Consider the following 20,075-nt stretch of genomic DNA (forward strand, 5'->3'; position numbering starts at 1 on the left):
ACATGGATAGAAAATCCCGCTGTTTAGAAAGTTTAATATGCTACACTCATCAACTATTGCATTTCTGTATAGAGGACAGTTCTGTTAGGTGAAGGCTGAGATGAGAACTGAGACCTTAGACCGTGTCTGTGCAGCCTGGTTTCCTTTTGGTAACAACAGAAATGAGGAGGTCTGTCCCTATGGCTTTAATAGCCATGATTGCAGTGATCTAATTCAGGAAATGTTTAAGTGTTGGAGTGGTCAGGCAAAAACCCCCTGTGAATTGTTTGGTGAATCTAAGACACCCTTAATATCTCTCAAGAGTCCAGAGGTACTTGCGCTATATTCTTATCAGAAAATAATTTCCCTTGCAGTGTGAGACTGCTTTGCATATCAAGACTGGTCTTTCCTGGGAACTTTATCAGTCACCTTAAGGAAAAAATAATGGCTAATATCAAGACTACTGTTGGGGTAATCCTAGGACATCTTTAACTTTGCAGCATAAGGTTTTTTATTGAAAGAGGAGGAACAGTTATATTCTAAATCTCCTCTACCTGCCACCTTAATGCTCAGTAGGATTCAGACTGAGGCAGTGTATATTGCATTATGATTCCAAAATACAGATTTATTTATTTATTTATTTCTGAAAGTTTCTAGGAATGGATCGGACAAAAAATGTTAAATGCTTTACGTATGCCATGCATTTTGGTATTTGGTTGGATGAGCTGACCTCTCAGGCTTCAATTCATAGTAATTGGTGTGAATTGACAGTTCTGTGATTCACCTACTACTGCTATGCAGCCAAGAGTGCTGCTCTCAATTTGTAGAGTTGAACAGAAAATATGGTTTTCATGACTAATATGCTTATCTGGATATGCTATCTCTTGCAACAAAAATTACGAATATATGGACTGATTTTTATTAAATATCAAAATGGTTTTCTGCTTACATGATTATTTCTCAAAATAATGGAGTACTTTGCCAAAGTTTCCAATAGGAATAATCTTTCCCTTCTTCTCCCACCTTAATTTCAATGACAAATTTCTAAGTTTCTCATTTCCTACCTGCTATAAAGCTTTCTAGGGGCTTTTCCTCCCCTCCTTGTTTCTTGCATTTTCAGCCTTGTAGGAAATGTTCCCTTTCAATGTAAGTTGAAACCTATATTTTTTGGGAAACAGAAGCCAGTCTTGTTTTAGAATGGGGCAGTCTCTGTGACGCCTGGTAAATCACTTCACTGCAGCTGAGAATTTAGGTTGACAGGATGAGGCCTGGCACACAGGACTAGGGGGAAATCCTGGATCATCAGGATCTATTCCCTACTATTGCAGACAATCGCATCGCATAATCCCTTTCATAAGTTTATCAAGCCTCATCTTTAAACTAATTAGGTCGTTTGCTCTCACTATCCTTGTTGGAAAGCAGTTCCAGAGCATCACTCCTCTGATGGTTAGAAACCTTTTTCTAATTCCCAAATCAAATTTATTCATGGTCAATTTATACTTATTTGTCCTTGTGCAACATTGTCCTTTATTTTAAATGCTTCTTCTTTTCTCCTTGATATTTACTGTGGGGATGTAGCTAGCAATTCTATCTATGCTGAGCTTTTTTCCATTTTGCTAGACAGACAGAGCAAGCTCTTCATTCTTGCGTAAAACACGAGCTCAGTAATATCTCTCTGGATTGAGGTTTTGTATTCCGCCTTTTGAACACAGTTGTGGGGAACGGTACCCCCTGTTTGCGCTGAGGCCTTATAATAGACTTGTTAATGGCAATGGTATGCTTTTCCCTGATCTTGAATATTCTTCTTTGCATAGGCTTTGTTTTAACTGCTGGAGGCAGCATTAGAGCAACACGTTGAGATGAAGCCACTGTCCTTTCCTTTTTGCTCTTGAAGGAAGGAAAGTTATAAGATCTTAAAAGACTAGTCTGAAATAGCAATATCCCTGAACGTGCATTTCAATGTGTCATAACATGTCCTGTCATGTAATACTCACTGGGTGACCACTGTCTTGCTACCTTTCTAGGCAGTCTTTGACCTTGCAGAGACCTACATGGATCTTGAAGGTGACCAAAACCAGAAGAAAGAGTATTTGCAAGTTGCTCTGGCTTGCCCTCTCATTCACAAAGTGAATGAACATACAGTGCAAAACCACGTGTAAGGCAAAAGACCGATGGCGTGTAGTTCTTCCAGGTGTAAGTTGTGAGCTGCGAGTAAAACCTTTACAAGTAGGGTCCTTCTAGGGACACAGAGTTTCATGAGTTCTGCAGGAATCATAGCCAAAGGGGCGGTGATATGGCTACAGGGCATTCGCTCAAGAGCTGTGAAAGTCTTAGACATGGTAATGCAGAGCAGATAAGAGACTTTGTGGATACCTGGCTGTATTCCAGAGAGGGCAAAGACAAGAGGTAGAGTAACACAGTCATTATCTATAAAGATCAGCCCTGAGTCCAGTGTGTCAGAGAGTTGTCACTGAAGAACGCTTTTCAGTTGGACAGACCTGCATATGCATTGTCGAATATCATGTTATCATGCTGCCATGTTAAATCATAATATATGGATATCAAAGCAACATATTGTTATTGCATGAGCTATATTTTGTCCATGTAGCTCTTAAATTTAGTAAAACACTTAAAATTGAAGCAAGCATCTACAAAACATGTCCTCATTATCTTTGGATATTAAATACTTACAGAATGCATCCTTGGTAATACGTCTCTGACATGTCTTTGTAGAGAAAGTAGAGGAAAAAAACAGAGTACTGTGTGAGTGGAGTCTGAGTGGTGTGAAGAAGGGTTGTATGCATGTCAGGTTGGGAGGAAGAGATGAGCCTTTCAGAGATGTCCAATATTGGGGCTGTTTAATAGTAACTGGGACATAAGGTTTCTGGTTTTCAGTCTCTCCCAAGGTAAGGAATCTTGCCTTCTTAGCTATAGCATAACATTCTACTTATCCTGATAAATATAATCTGTTGCAATTAAATCATATGGTGATCATGTCACGTGTTTCAATTCAGGTGGTAAATTATTTCAGTTATACTGGAGAAAGTAGCTGCACACATTTATTTTGATGAGGATGCTGATCTGCTAGGATCTGTACAAATACAGAACAAAGACAGTCCAGTGACAGAAGCTAGGGTACAGAGAATGGAAAAATAGTGTGTAATCATATAACTGACAGCTCTTATAAAGAATACATATATCAAGGTAGTGTTGCAATAGGGACAATTTAAATTCTAGTGTTTCCTGATTTCTGATTTGCATTAAAAAAAAACCAAAACAAAACAAAAACCCCAAACTAGAAAATCTTGTATTTTCACCTTAAAAATGTAAGGACCATGTAGAGGCTTTCTAACCTTTGAGGGAGGTATAGATAATATTTTTTTTCTTGGCATTAAAGGAATATTATTTAGCATTTCTGTGGGTGTTCTCTTATTATCATGCAGGAGGTGTCATGAGAAATTTGGTTTATCAGCAGAGGTAGAACTAGAGAAGAAATCCTGTGGTAAATTAGTTCCATATCAAGCCATGTTGATTTCCTGGAACCAAAATACTTAAATGCTTCAAATCAAAGCTTCTGCCGGATGATCCACTTGGGTCTTGAAAGCTTCCGTTGCTGTCTGTAAATGGGTTGGTAAGATGCTGGGAGCCCTGTGGGTTATACTTCTAAAGTTGTAACCTCTTGCTTCACCTTTTGGACTGCTCAATGAGATCAAATCACACGTGGTCCTGGAAGCAGGCTTTTATGGTGCGTGTTTTCAAGACTGCAGTGTGCAGGAGTCTACTACTTTTCCTGGAAAATTTATTCACTATAAATCATAAAAAACCTCCACAAAACAAACAAATCAACCCTCTTAAACCTGTTTACAGGAAAAACAACAACTGCATTGCTAAAACATAATATATAGCTGTGGAAAATGAGAGATTCCATTTAATCATGTGATTACTGTATACACAGAGATCACATTTGGCCCAGAAGTCCCTGAGCCACAAGGCTGGAGACTGAGAAGGATACCCAGAGGAGGCATTATGCACATCCTCTCCTTATACTCTTCTTGGGGCATCTCCTTCTGGCCACTGTTGGACACAAGTTATCATCTGAGATGGACTTTGTCTGACCTAGGACCATTGTCCTTATATAATGCTCTAATCCACTCCATTGAAGACAATACTATTTGTTGTTTGGGTTTTTTTAAACTCATTGAAATCTACTTTCGTAGTTTCTGACATCAGCATGGATTCTCCAGTGAGTTGCAGCCTCACAGAGATGCTCAGCAGCTGGCCCACTATTTTTAGCTTTCCTGATGGAAAAAATAATAAAGTGAAACCACATCATTAATGTGTGTTTGTTTCCAGGCATCCACTAGCTGGTGATTCATAGAGTGGTAATGGGGAAAGTTTTGGTAGGCCACTGTATTCAGGAGATATCCTAGAAAGTTTCTTTCATCTGTCTTTTAATGTTTTGGGCAAAATGGCTTCCACTAGCCTCTTTTGAGGAGATTGCTCTACAGTCTGAATACTTTCCCATTGGGAGCTGTTTGCTGGTACTGTGTTGGTACAGCCAGGCCTTTGTGTTCATTCTTGGCTTAGAGCTTCTTTCATCTATATTAAATCAGTTGAGAAATAAATATCAAACAAGATGTCATATTAAACCTTTAACAAAAACCTGGTAGGATTATAATTGTTTTTTTTTTAAGAATTGACTCAGTTTTTTCCCTGAAATTGTTCTTTATAAAATAAAAAAAATACAACGCTCAAGAAAATCTTTGTCGATGGCTGGCTGCTCAGTTCTGTCCAAACTATAGGCAATTGCCCAGCTGACCATTGATGAATTGCATTTTAATACAACTTTCCATCCCAGTCTGTTGGCATTCTGATTTCTTTTCAAAAAGAAAGGTTATTGAAGCTGGTTTCTTAAAAGAATGGACTTTCTCCTGGGTGAGACAATGTGTCAAACTGTTGGATAGAATTATAAATGTTAGAAATAGGAAGATGAAGGAAAATGGAGCCCATCTGAATGCATTTGCTCTTGGATCAGTATTAACTTTTGTTTATGGTTTCAAGTGACTTGAGTAATAGAAGTTCCATGAAGGACTGATTTGCTCTAATGGCTGGGAGAGACAGTTAGTAATGCTTACTTTTACCTTCTGTAGGGTCACAAACTTCCATCTTATAACTTGCAATTGCCCTAAATTGCATAAGAATCTATGGTCATGATTCTGTTCTAGGGTTGCGAGCATTTCTCTCTCCTTATGCCCCATAGTGGAATAGGGAGACAAAAAGTTTACAGCACACTCATATGGGACAGTGGCATGAAAAATGTTGGAAAATTACTAAGTTAAAAGTTTGCACTGAGAGGCATGCCTCCACCCCGGGTTGATTTAACTCTTCTTTCTGCCTTTTCCCTCCCTACTTTTTCTATACTCCTGCCTCCAACACACACACACATAGATACCTCTCAGCCATGTTTAAGGGATTATTACACTGTTGTCCCTGAATTTGTAGGATCTGGAAAACCTTAGGTTATGTGGTTGTGCAGTACACTCATAAACTTAAATAAAAATGAAATTAAATATATTCTTGACTAACAGATCAGTTAGAAGTAAAAGCCGCCTTGGGGCTGTGCAGGGGGAGCAAACACTGATATTCCCAGCAGTTAGGAAGCATTCCTGATGCTCAGCCAAAATATTCTATTTCGTGTTGTTACTCCTGGTTATTATTCTCTGATATTACCCTGAACAACCTTTCTCCATGCTTTGTGTTTACACCTTCAAGGCTTGTAGCTGGTTATCATCTATCCCCCTGAGTCATCATTTACCTGTTATACATATTTAGTTCTCTTAATCTTCCCTCATAAGTCAGTCCTTCCAGCCCATTAAGACTTTCTATTACTCATCTCTGAATTCCATCTTTTCTTTCCTTTTTTTTTTTCCTTTCATGTGTTTCTGAACACTTCCAGATGATCATAGCTAACAGGATCATTTTAGATGTGGATTTTCTATTGACACCAAAGGAAGGAAGTGTCTTTGGTCTGGAATTGACATACACACTATTGTAGGTGATATTGTCCACTATCATCTGAAAGTGTTTTTTGACATTACTGCCTTCCAGCTTCATATGTCCTGTTGAACATTCAGACACTTGCCTCTGTGACTATTCTCTACCTGTATTTTAACAGCTGAATCATGCAAGGTGCTAGGCATGGCTAATTCTTCCCATCAGGGATTCAGATGACTGGGCACATTATTAAGGGGCTCAGCACCCTCTAGGATCTCTTGAGATTTATTTTCTATTCCTCTTCATGTGTGAAATCTTTGTTGCTGCACTGTTCAAATTTAATATAAGATCTTCTGCTTTGCTAGATAGCTCTTCCATCTTGATGCAACTGACATTTATCATGCACAGTCCTCCTTCCAGTCTTCAGTGCTTTGGGGGCTACACTGTTCATCCAATCTAATATGAATTCAATTTTCAAATAAAAAATTTCTGCTGGGAGCTGTATCAAATGTATACCTGAAACAATCTACTATACTCGTTGTTCACTAATTTTTAAGTTGATCAACAAAAAAAAAAAGTGATCAAAATATCTCTCTGGTAGTGATTACTTCACACTTTACCTTGTGTTCTCTATTCATCAGGAAATTGTACTTCCTTCACTTCACATTGACAAGAGCCCTTTTAAACCCAGTGCACTGAAGCTTTGTAAATTACACAGATCTTGTCATTTATTTCACCGCTTCTTTTTCACTTCAAAGATTACACCCTTATACCTTTTGTAAAAATTGGAAGTTTTAGACTTAAATTCACACACCGTTTGTTTTTAACTTCTTACCCAGGAACTCAGTCCCACAATAGCGGATGGGGAAGTGCACCTGGATGCAAGGGACAATAGTGTTTCCAGTTTACCTTTTTGAGAGAATTTACTTGGGACAAAATGTATTTGTGAGTCTACACATTAATTTGTCCATGTTTAAGAAAAGCAGAGTGTTAGGTTTTCATAGCTCTGGGAGGTTTTGAAGGTTTTAGTTCAAGGCTGACATTTACTACAAACTATTTGTGTACCTATGCACAGGCAGTTAAATCTTATTCCAGCCTTTGCATGCCTTCTCTTGTTCCTGAATAATTTATACTTGAGCCAGGCTCCTAAAGCAAGCTTGTACAATGCAATGATGGCTCAACTTAGAGATTTTTGCCAGAGAAGCAGTGGAGGCCCTTGTTCTTGGCACCTACCTCTCTTCCTTTATGCTATAACAGATAGGACTTTTGAGAAGCCTTTGCTAACTTTCTCCTGCCATACTCCCAGAGCACCTAATTTCACCTTGCTTTCTTTCTCATGCACACACAGAGTGTATGTATCTTGTGGTTCTCAGCCCTAAGTATACAGAGGTCTGTTGATTAAGATTACTTCATCTCTGGCTGCTTGCAGAACTTGATCTTACTTCATGCTATTCCATTGCCTGTAGTTAATGAACAAGTCAAACTGAGAAAGAAGGGTAAGGAGAAAGAAATAGGAGATAAGAGACAACACTTGTTTGCTCCTAACATCACTTAGAGGATAGAAGAAACTATTCAAAGTCAAAACATATGGAAAACAGCATCTGGTTATGGGAGCCTGGATGTTAATTGTTCTGACAGCTGAAATTTGTCTCCAGAAATCTCATGAAGCCAGCTGGTATTGTAGAGTTTTCTCTGGCTCATATTGTGACTCTTACAAGTTTCTGGAGACTTCCAGTCTCAGGGCGATCATCTCGCAGGAGCAGCTGCTGCTTAAAGATTTTCATTACTGTATCAGCTGGAATCAGGAAATACATTCCTTGTGTTTTTGGATTTGATTTGTAACATAAAAGTCCTAAGGTGGCTTCAGATGCACTTCCCTGAATTTAAACTTAACAAAGTCCTGTGGAACTTAGCAAAGAGATTCTAATGTTGTCCCATTTGCAGTTCTTGCATATGAGGTGAGAAAAAAACCCATGATCATAAATAGCAGAAAGGTATTGAGGTTGATTTTTAGAGGTGTCTTAAAGGTTCACTCTGAATCTGAACTTCTTGAACAGGAAAAACGTGGGCTGGCAAACTTGGTAAGAACAGTAACTCCAGCTAGATAATTATAATTGTCTGCTTCTGAATGGGCCAGAAGTTGTCTAACAATAGCTCTCTCCTGCAGTTGTTCCATCGTCTTTTGCTTTCAACCTTGAGCTGGAAATGTCAGAAGTATATAGTGACACATGTGCCCTGTCTCAGAGAAGAAAGAATATGAGACTGTTTGGAGCATTTAGAACAGGCTACTTGCATGTTCCTGAAACCAAAGCAGAAATAACTAATCATTTGATGGTGCTATCAACACAATGTCCACTGCATGGCCCTGGCATTGTTTTGAGGGTGAAAATACCAATTTTTCTTATGTTTTTAATTATAAACACATTTCCTGTACACCGAGTTGATGTTATTTTCCAATAAACGTCTGTTCCTCACCCTGGTGAAATGTAATGAGCAGTAAAAAAAAAAACCACAAAACCACCACAAACCAAAAAACCAAGAAACCAAAACCAACAAACAAACAAAAAAGCCCCACAATAAACAAACCAAAACAACCCTATGTGGATATAGAAAGGCAAGGCTTGGAAAAAGTTGTATGTGGCAGAACAGTCTAATTTGTTTAGAAATGGTTTTCTTTATGTTTGTTTTGCTAAGATTCAAGGCATTCAAAATGAATGTTGTTTAACAGTAGCATAACCTCTGGAGACTAGTTGAGAATTCCTGAAGAAGTCTCCCCATGAAGAAGTCTCCCCATAAAGAAGTGGATCCAAAAATCAAAATAAAATGAAGAGGGGGGGAAAGTTTCTGAAACAGCTAAGTGTTTTAGAAAATCCTCTGAGTTATTCATATGCTGCTAACAATAGAAAGAACTCAAAAGGCAGGACCCAGAACAGCAGGTACAGAGCCTAATTAATGCTTGTACTCTAAAGAGGTTTAACCCATAACTGTCTGAATGCAAGCGTTAGTGTTTCAACAGCAGGTTTATTTCTAGTTATATTTCTTTCACCAATGAATCACAAACCAAAACCCCACCTTCTACGTTTCCTTTGTTTACCACCACACTGAAAACAAGAAATCTTGAAGATTTCACTTTTAATTGTTATTAATTTTTTCTGAGGTTGCAATGTAAAATAGATAACAGAATTTTGTTGGATTTTTCTTTAAATAGATAAGTTGAAGTGAGCCAAGCTTAGAGGTGATCAGGATTTAAACTTAATGTTTCCTTACTGAGTAGTAGCTGGAACCTACTTATTCTCATCCTCACTTGAGTGATCCCTAGAGTGTGGCCATGACTTTTGTATCACTGAGTGAGTTCTGAAATACTGGAAAACTGTTGCTTGGTCTGGAAAATCACTTGACCGTGAGTTTCACTTTAAAGTCAGTCTTAAACTTTAAATTTAAAGCATACCCTAATTGTTTGATGGATAGGGCCTGAGGGCATGCATGTCTCCTTACAACATGGAGTCTACAGTTATTAGGCAACAAATGAGAAGCTGAAGTGAGGCTGGTCTGTTTAAAAATAAGTTTTCTACTGTAATTCAAAGCATGGAATATTTGCAGGCCCTATTAGGCACACCTACAATCTCTTTGGTAGACATCTACCTTAACCAGTAATCTACATTCTTATTTCTTTAATGGGGATTCTATTCATTGATGGTTTGCTATGTGTTTGGAAATTAGACACCTCTTCTGGGGAGAAAAATATTCTAGATGGATACACTTGCAGAAACTTGAGCAGTGAATCTTGGGTTGACCCAGGCTCAGCTGAACAAAGGTATCTCAGAAGGTTCAGGATGAAATTTAAAGGTAAAATGTTGGCAGTCATGGGAAAACAGGATCTTGCATATGCCATGTAAAATCAATGGTTCATTCTGTGCCTTATCTTGAGTGTACCAACCAGCAAAGGATGGTTCAAAGAAACTCGCAAGAAACTTTCAAGAGCCCAGGAGAAACTTTTCCTTGTGTGAATTGGAGCCAGAAACTGTTCCTTCATCCTAAGGAAAAGAGTTTGAGACATAAAAAGCTTTCCGGTTCTGCAGTGGGATGGAGGCAAGGTAACTGTAGAGTTACCTAAGAAGAAATAGAGATGGACCCTCAGGGGTCTGCCAGTGACAATGCACTCTGCTTTAATATGGAGAAGCCCTGGGCTCAAGACCCTGCTTGCCTGGTTCAGATTAGAGTCTGGGCTACTGACTGTCCTAGAATAAGTGTCTCTTGCTGTAGGCTTTGATCAGAAATTGCATCATGGGGATGAGAAACACTTCTTGGTGAAATATTTCATTGAAATTTCCTATGAGAAATTTTCGCTTTTTAAACCTGGTTTTTTCCTTAAAAACCTACTTGTTATCAAAAATCAAGGTGAGACCAATGTCTGTGTGTTGTTGAAATGCTTACATATACTAACAGTTACTCAAGTCTCTCTGCTGTCTGCCTGGACGCTGCTAAATGTAATTAAGCACTGCTTAGTCTGAGGAAGGACTCTGATTTGGATCGTGCATATCCATGTCTCATTTTGAAATATCATAAATGCATTTTGAGTGAGCTAATATTCTGTAAATATGGTTAACTTCTGCATTTCCACATTTGGACTCTTAATTTGTTTTTTAATATTGGTTCATGAGTGTATATGAGCATGCCTCATGTATGCTTTTACATACAGATCCCTATCAAGTTATCTATAGGATGAAAATGACAGCATCATAATAGTTAATGGAAAATAACATAAAAGGAAAAAGAAAATTAGCATTCCACACAGCAGGGCATTTCGGATGTTAATCTGCTTTGCAATATAATTGACAGGGAAGCTGATATCTGGGAAGATTTTTATTCCTATCTTCTTCTCTAAACAGTTAGTGTTCAGTAGTGGTGCAGCAGGGGAGATGGAGAAAGAAAGTTCTAGCCAAGTGAATGTTTTTTACCAGCAAAGATGTTAACTTTTGTCAGAAGGTAGTTAATCACTGAGAGAGAAACAGATGAAGAAATTGGATAAAACATTTCCAGTTCCAAAAGTCTTTATTGATTGTGTCCCCCTCAAGAAAATTCAGCTCAATCTCTGAAACCCTCAAGTGATTAAACCTTGGGCAGTCCACTGAAGACAGAGCAAATGAGAATTGTTTCAAAATGAGACATGTAGAGCTAGGATAGTTAAAGAGAAAAAAGATTTCTTTTTCACTTTGAAATCCTAGCTGGGAGACGTAATCTGAGATGTTGATTTTAAGGCAAGAGTTTCTTAAGTGTTACAATCTTTCTCTGTATAACAGCTCCCTGAATCTTGAGACAAGGAACTGTTTTATTTTCAGAGTAAGAGCTCTCTTAAACACAAACCTAGAGCTTCGAAGATGGGGGACAGATCTCTGGTCCACCACAGATGACTTGTGCACTTTAGTCTAAATGTTTTAAAGGTAATTAGGGCATAGAGAGACTGAAGCATCACCAAATGAGATTCTCAGACCTATGACCAGCTGCGAGTTCCTGTTTCCTAGAGATGCAAGTTTTTTGTTCTCAACGCAGCTCCTCTACAAGACTATAGCTACTCTTAAGTTGGATATGACCACTACCATGTGGTTTGAGGTATGCGATATTATTACTCTCCTCCATTTTCTGTATACAGCATGAAGGTCTTGGATAGTTGTATTTGAATGACAGTTTGCTTTCTTTAGCTCCATAGTGTGTTGCTGGAGCAAAGCTTTTGGCTTCTATGCCTTCAGGTTTTGGGAGGTTAGGTACACTAAAGGTGGTAGGGGAAAAGGTTCTACAGTAGTAGATGCTATGAATTGAGTTCTTTTTTCACAGAATCACAGAACAATATGGGGTTGGAAGGGACCTCTGGAGATCATCTAGTCCAACCCTCCTGCCAAAGCAGGTCCTCCTAGAGCAGGTTGCACAGGAACTTGTCCAGGTGGGTTTTGAATGTCTCCAGAGACAGAGACTCCACCACCTCTCTGGGCAGTCTGTTCCAGTGTTCTGCCACCCTCAAAGTGAAGAAGTTCCTCCTCATGTTTAGATGGAACTTCTTTTCTTTCTTGACAGAAGGGTATCTTGTTCACCAGTTCATGCACCAGTTCATGCACTATACACTATATAGTCTAATATAAAACAAATGGCCAATTTAGGAAAAGTCACCGTTAAAGTCAATGAATACTGTAACGCAAAGCATGAAGCTACTTAATTGACTCAAAGAAGAAAAACCAACAAAAAAACTGACAGCCTTGTGATAGTTTTATATTTTCTTGGGCAATGATTCTGATTTTAGTTACAGTTATCAGAAGGGCTGTTGTTTCAGAAGTTATCACCTGTCAGCTGAGCTGTGATAACTGGTTGAGTGCATACTCTACAATCACAAATGTTTGTGAATCAAACACTGGCTTACACCACTTGAGCCAGCCTTCTCAAAATCTAGGGTGGTCCTAACTGTTCTGGATTATTACCAATTTAGCTGAGGTCAGTGTCTGAGCCAAGGATTCTTCTGAAAGAGGCAATAGATTATGGGTCAAATCATGAACCTAATTTTATGTTGGTGTAATTGCATAGTTCTGCTGAGTTACATGCAAGCTCTCTCCTTGACTGGATTTACACCCCTGAGCTCAGAATCTGCTTTAACTCTTGGCTTACATCCAAGAGTCTTAAAGCACCTAACAAACTTTTTACTTTTCCCTCATAATGCCAAACAAGTAAACATAGGCCCCGAAAGATTAAGGGCCCCCAAAGCCTATTGAAGTGTGTAACTATTCTTTTCATTAGATTTAGACTGGACCTTTAATGCCTTGTTTGAACAGACAGCAAATGCCTGGAAATGATCGCAGTTATAGTCTAACTCTTAGACAATGCCTCTGGATCTAGATGCATGGAAAAGCTAAAGTCATGCTTTGCGTGAGGCTATCTATTTCTAATGAAATCATAAGTTGTCACCATAACACATCACACAAAGAAGGGGTCATAAGTCACTAAGTGCTTGTTCTTTGATCTAAACAATGGTCAAAGAGGAGAAACTGTGCCAGGATGCCTGTGGCTGTCTGCCAGAATAAAACAAGAAAGAGGGGAAAAGCCCTTCATTACAGTTATTAATAGAACTCCAGTATGCATCATCTTCATCCCCCACCATATATAACAAAGATTAATTTAGGTACAGATAATGTGTATACTTGAGGTGACTGGGAGGTTAGAGGTGGCAGGTAGAATCTGATGTTGTGAACATGCAACCTTGAAGCCGAAAGCCTGCACCTGAGATGGTTGTGCATGGTTTTTACACCCAATGTAGAGGAAAGGTGTCTACAAAGCTTTATTCCTCTCCTGTACGCTAGGTGAAATGAATGTCTTGTCATTGATAGTAGACTCTAAGATAACTAACTGACTAAATTTGAGTTAGCTTATCAGTCCTTTTTAACTAGTCACAACTACTTGTCTGGTTTAAAGTGGCTGGCTGAGGGTCAACTGAGTCACTGAAGTGATAAGCACTGACATGTCAAATGAAAAGACTCTCTTTTCATTTGTCCCAGGATGTGAGTACTGATGGGGTGAAATAATTCTTGGTTTCCAGAATTATTCTGTTCAGCTCAGAATGTGTCCCCTGACTGTTTTGCCTCCCAGGCTTATGCAAAAGGAGACTTACTGTGGGGTTGAAGTTGCCATAACTGTGATCATTATCCATCTGTATTCCATGCAATTATTATTTACGTTATTGAATTCCCTGTAGGTAAAATTAAAATACAGCTTTTTTTTCTTTTTGTAGGTTTTTGTTTTTTGTCTTTTGTTTTTTGTTTGTTTGTGGTTTTTTTTTCCATCTCAAGCTCTTGTTTTTGTTTCCCCCTTCTCTTTAAAAACCTTGTTTCCCGGGAGACCACTTGATGCATTCTCATGTTTCCAAGAGACTGCAGTTCAATAGGTTGAGAGTTAATTGCCAGCTGGGAGTTTCCAGATGTTTATGTGCTAGCCCAAAGAGCTGTCCACTGATAGCAAATGAACAGCTGGAAAGACACAATCTGAACAAAGCATCTTTTAGCTGATTGACATATGTCTGGAAAACTTGGCATGTTTGAGAGAAATGGAATTGAAATTAGGAACATCTAGGAGCAAGTCCCTCATTACCAATAATTAGTCAATTAGACTTTTTTCGTTCAAATTCAGATATAACTCTCAAGCATGTTACTCAGTCATTATCACCCATACAAGTAGGTGACAGAAATGCATACCCTTCACTCTGTCTTTCTCTATCTTAAGAGACATGTTCAGAAATATTCGTTATACTGTTGAACACAGGCTGTTCCAAGAAGCTAGCTGGTGCAAATGGTTTGTAATGGTATAAGAAGCCTTTCACTCAGAAATCACGGAATCACAGAATCACGGAACTGTCAGAGTTGGAAGGGACCTCTACAGATCATCTAGTCCAACTCCCCTGCTGAAGCAGGATTGCCAAGAGCACATTACTCAGGACTGCATCCAGGCGGGTGTTGAAAATCTCCAGAGAAGGGGACTCCACGACCTCCCTGGGCAGCCTGTTCCGGTGCTCTGTCACTCTCACCGTAAAGAAGTTCTTCCTCATATTTGAATGGAACTTCCTATGTTCCAGCTTGTGCCCATTGCCCCTTGTCCTGTCACTGTCATCAGATCCACATCCAACCCAAACATGTTATGGCAAGTGAGCTGATAAGTTGGGCTACTAAGAGTTTACTATCAAAAAGTTTGGGTTTTTGAAATAAGTGGTTCTGTACACAATCAAAAATTACAGTGGGGAAAATTAATTGTTCTGAAATTGTTTTCCATCTGGGAAATCAAAATGAAAAAAATAACCTTTTTCAACAGTTTGACTTTTCTCTGTAAAGCCCTACGTATAGCTGCTTCATATGACATTATTTCAAGTCTCAGTTGTTTAGGGTTTTCTATCCTGTAGTGTCAACCAGAGTGTTCAGTGCTCTGTTCTTTGAGCAACATTCTCCAGGAAGAAAGAATCCTTTGGAGAGATCATGTGGAGGCACATTGAAAGAGGTAGCCTAGGAAAAATAACACCTGAAATAGGTGCTACAGTTGTAATTCCATTAAGCATCACAATACAAAGGACAGATCAAGTACTTTGATATTGCTAAGGGCGGGGAGAAATCTTATTTCCTTTCATCCTAATGCACAAGGAGCTGAAATATGGAAATTCTTGCAGGATGAAATAATAGATATGTATTGTTTTATCACAAGCCACATGTTAACGTTTTTGAAAAATACTACTCCAGCTGATGGCTGATGCTGGGTTTATGCCTTACAGAGCAATCTTATGATAAGTAAAGGGAAGAAAAAAAAACCTCATGAACTGGCCTTTTCAAGTTCAGATTTGAGGCCTTTCATGAACATTAAGATCTACCATATTCCAGCTGGCCATTGCTGGGATGGAACTTCTTACTGTCTTTAAGCAATTAGGATTTGCTTAAAGTAAATGAAGTATTATGTTTCCTAAATAAATCACTTTTTGCCCAACAAGAGTAGGATAGAGTGTAATTCATGTGCATGATATTTTTAAGATGCAAGAGAAAAGGAAGTACCTCCACAAACTATTTTTTGTCCCTGAAAAATACGTCTTTTCTTTGTCTGACAATATGAGAGACTAGATACCTTCTTTTCCATTTCAAAGTTTTTCTGTACTTAGCACCGTCTTTGGAAAATCAGTGATGTTTGGATGCATTCTACTAAGTACTGTTTCTGGGAGTTTGGTGCTTCTACCACTTTCAGAAACATATTTGGAGAGGACTTAATGGAGGTTTCTCCCTGATGAGAACTTCCCCCTCTCACCCCCTCACCCCCCCCCAACTTTTTGTGGATCTTGGAAGGAAACTTTGCTTCTTGAGAGAGGAGTAGTCTTCTGCCTACTCAGTCTGAATTACAGTCATGATATGATAGGAGTTGCAGGACACTGTTACCCTGAACTGTTGTCATGGCCATCACAATGAGGAGAAAAATATAGCTATCATTATGGGAGCTTTACACTGCATAGTTTATCTCTATAACAGTGCACTATGATGTCCCTAATTACACTGTATCAGCCGCTCCACGTCTGCTACTAAAGGGAGACTTTCTTATTGTGTCTAGTCAACAGAGAGCTCTCAGCCTGTGATTTAGCACTGAAATTAAATTTAAGCATAGTTTTCCATTTGATTATCAAGCTATAGATGACTTTTAAGGATCCTTTTCAATCTATTACTTCTACTAGCTGTAAACTCTCTGCCACAGTTTCTTCCTCTTCTCTGGTAGATGCAGACTAACTGAAAACACGTCCATTTAAAGTTAGAGGGGAATGAATCCAAATAATTCCAATTAATTCCAATGCAAACTTTCACTGTTGTTCAGTTCTCCTTCCTTGATTGTCAGCTTCTGCTTCTGAGTCTCAATTATTGAGACATAATAAATGTGATTAGCTTGAATAAAGTGGAAGCATCAAGACCTTCAGAAAGCAGTATAGGGTAAGAAATTGGACAAAAATAGGGCTTTTTTTTTTTCCATGCCAAATTGGAACATTCATCCAGCTTGTAACTTCACTGTGAGAGCAGTATGGTGACTTCCAGAAGATAATCTTTAAGAAAATATATATGTATGTTTATAGAAAAAAAAAAAAAAAAATCTCCCTAGTCTCTTCTGCATACTAATCTATTAAAAACATTATGAAGAAGAAAAGACCAAGAGCGTATTTCTTCAGTAATATTGTCTAAGGAACCAACTTGGATAAAACAGTGAACATTGTATGGACAAAAATATCACAGTGGTGATAATAGCTGAAAAAATGTTCATAGTCTGTTTACTCACCTGTTGCATACTTTTCTATACACACGGGAAGAAGGTGGGTCGGTCAAGACGAGGTTATGGGACATGTTTGTTTCTTTGGCAGTCTCTCTGTGCTTATGCTGCTCTTGGAAAATGCCCACAGTTTGATGGACATGCTGCCTGAACCTTGAAAGATATGATACCTCCATTTCAAGGAGCTGGTGAGGTTGCAGACATTCTGTAGTAACTTCAGAGAAAATGTCCTCTGCATAACAAGCACTTCGTTTGCTGCAGGAACTGGCAGGTTTTCAGTATACTGCAGTAAGAAAGAATAAGCTTGTCACATCAGACAAACACACAACTGGTGTAAGACATTGCAACATGGACCAGATTTACCAGATGGCAAACATGGAGATGGAGAGAGAAGGCAGAACGTGTTTTTGCTCTGCCCTACCATGACAGGGCTTTAGCCTTTGTAGTTGATAAGAAAACTTTTTTGGAAGAATCAAATACATGATCCATTTGAACATCTCTGAAGTTCTAATGATCTGTAAAGCAACAGGCATGTTGTGGATTGATTATTTGGGCTTTGCTGTGATTGTCTTTGTGTGCATGGCTGGAAGCCAATAAACCCTTGCAGCAGCAAGTGCAGTGTGGTGGCTTTCTGGTGTGATGCAAACAGGGAGACTGCTTGTGGATGCAAGTCAGGCTAAACAATAGGCGTAGTCCTCTGCAGTAGGAAGTCCCAAGTCCTTGTATGCCCTTTACTTGAAGTATTTGGTACAAAAGAAGGGCATGAGACCTTCAGTGTGACATGGCAGTAAGGGGCTTGTTCCCAGTGACGCTGCTGGAGTAACAGTGGGATCTCATGCCCCACCTTCTCACCATGTGGGTTCTTTGAGATCCCTAATCCTGTACAGCTATCTGTATCTGACACTTAATCATGTATTCAAACAAAAACAAGCACTCATAGCCACACTGTTGCTCACTTTTCATGAGGGCTCAAGAGGAAGTGATGATAGCTTCATTTCTTCACTCTTTACTGCTGACCTACTAATGAGAGATTTTTATGATTGTTTTACTGGGAATGGGATGATAACAGGAGAGTGGTTTGCTCTATGTCTTAATTTTAAACAGATGCCCCTGAAGCACTGCTCTTACTGAGGTTTTACCTTTTTTTTTTACAGGCTGTGCCTTCCTAACATACTGCGAAAGGGAGTCTGCTCTAAAGGCCCAGAGTGCACTGCATGAACAAAAGACACTGCCGGGGGTGAGTCCAGATTGATAACCCTTTTTTGGTTGTTTTTTTTTTCTAAATCTAATATCAGTTACATATGAAGTCCTCATCTTGGATTTGGAAGCATAAAGTCTCTGGTTGCTTGGATGATTCACTGTTTGCATTGTGCTAATAAAATCAAGATACCACCAACCTACCCAAACGGTTTCCATGCACAAAACTAAAAGCTTTTTGCCCCTATTAGGAGTCAGGAAAACAGTAATTAACTGGTTATGGGCTGGATTCTACCAGACTTACTCAGCTGAGGAAAGGCTTTAGGATTCTGACAACTGCAATGAACTGTTAGAAGCACTCACCAGGTGCTACCTCTTGCTATTTTTCTTCTCTGAAGCAAGGTGTGGCAGCAAGAAATCAAGAAACAGAACACATTATTGAGTTATCACAGAATGAAAACATATTCCTGATGACAAAGTAGTTTGACTCAGTTACTTTAGTATTCAAGCAGCTGTAGCAGATTGGAAAGGCGGTGAGACAAGGAGAAAAGAGAGAGAGGAGAGACGAACACAAGATAATGAGGAAAATTATTCACATGAGCAAGATCTAAGGTTCAGACAACACAAGCAGAACTAAAAATAGAATCAGCATTATGTGGGGAAGACCTGCCCTGCTGGGATGGGTTTCCAGTTTAGCAGTAACCGGGAGGAGGGAGAGAGAGACTATTTAGATTCAGCCAGGGTACACGGATTAGAAACAGTTGAGTACAGCACTCCTGTGGCTAGAAAAGGGCTGGTTTCACAATGACAAAAAAGTCAGTGATCAAGTAATTAAAAGTGGGATCCTGAGAGTTCCCAGCTGCATCTAACCTGAGAGGAAATTGATCCAAAAATTTGCCTTTATTAGTTGATGTCGAATGACTGAGTCCTGTATACCCATAACCTACGTTTCCACACAACCTAAGACACATCACTTCCTCTGTGTTTCTGAAGAAAGTGTTGATTCTGCTCTGCTTGTTTCCATCATCCTGTGTCTATTTACCTATCTCTATGCCACCTTGCCAGTATGGAGATGCCCACGCACTTGCTCATCTACATCTATCTTTGCTTTAAAGGCCATACCTTATGTAAATATATACATACTTCATTCCCTAAAAATACATTTCTGTCAGCTGACAACTCCCTCTGATTTATTTTTTTTTTTTTTCTAGAAACTCGTTAGCTGCAGATTGAAAGTAACTTGAGTCTTCCTGGGGTTTAGCTTTTTCCTTTTCGTTTCCTTTTTTTTTTTTTCCTAACAGGTGATGTTTTCCTTCTACTTCTCTCTCCTCTGAAGGATAGAACTGGATGCACAAAAAATGAAAATATTTTGAATAGGGATGTTTCAGGTAACATTTTACCTGAAATGTTCTGAAGCAAATTTCTTCAAGCAAAAATGCTTGAAATATAATATGTATTTATGGAAACTAGAGTTATAGTTGTCATGAATAGGGTGTTGTGTATTTAAAAGATACTAATTGGAATTCCAATTTTTTTCACTGGGGCTATTTGCTCTTCTCATCAAGAGCCAGACCACTCACTTGCATATGGAGATCATATCTTCCCTATGGTGTTAAAATCTCATGCTGAAGCTGTAGGATGAGAATCTCTTCAAGAAGACAGTGTGTCAGTGTGACTGAGGGCTCAGACTTGGAGAGTCATGATTTAGGATTTCTTCTTTAGGATTACTTCTTTATATGTCCACAGTTCTGAATCTCAGTCTGAATTTTAGAGCATCCAAATCAAAAAACTCTTTCAAAACAAAGTCAAAACTATTGACTTGGACAGTGGCAAAATTCAACCAGCTTTTGCACTAGGATCAAGACTTCCTTCAGAGGTTATACTGACTGATGCTAGACTACAGGCAAAACATTTCTTCGTTTCTTTATGTTGTTTCTATCACATATAGCCCATACTGACCATGCTGACTTCAGAAGGCTTTCTTGTTTTGTTTTGCACTTTGAGGCGACACATCAGGATGTGATTGAATGGGGAACAATGAATCCTCTGTCTAAAATTGCCGCCAGATTCTTGAGAGTTCTGAGCACTGACTTCTT

The 20,075-nt window shown here is 38.9% G+C and overlaps 1 protein-coding gene across 49 annotated transcripts in view; it reads left to right on the forward strand.

Annotated features, from left to right (window-relative positions):
• Positions 1 to 20,075, forward strand: part of CELF4 (CUGBP Elav-like family member 4) — a 681,334-nt gene that overhangs the window by 74,188 nt on the left and 587,071 nt on the right. For all 49 annotated transcript variants that reach the window (XM_074165676.1, XM_074165699.1, XM_074165675.1 and 46 more), the window contains exon 2: positions 17,937 to 18,019. In XM_074165676.1, the coding sequence (XP_074021777.1) occupies positions 17,937 to 18,019 (83 nt within the window). The remainder of the gene's footprint in view (positions 1 to 17,936; positions 18,020 to 20,075) is intronic.

Source organism: Numenius arquata, chromosome Z, assembly GCF_964106895.1.
Source record: "Numenius arquata chromosome Z, bNumArq3.hap1.1, whole genome shotgun sequence".
In the NCBI taxonomy this organism is placed as follows: Eukaryota; Metazoa; Chordata; class Aves; order Charadriiformes; family Scolopacidae; genus Numenius; species Numenius arquata.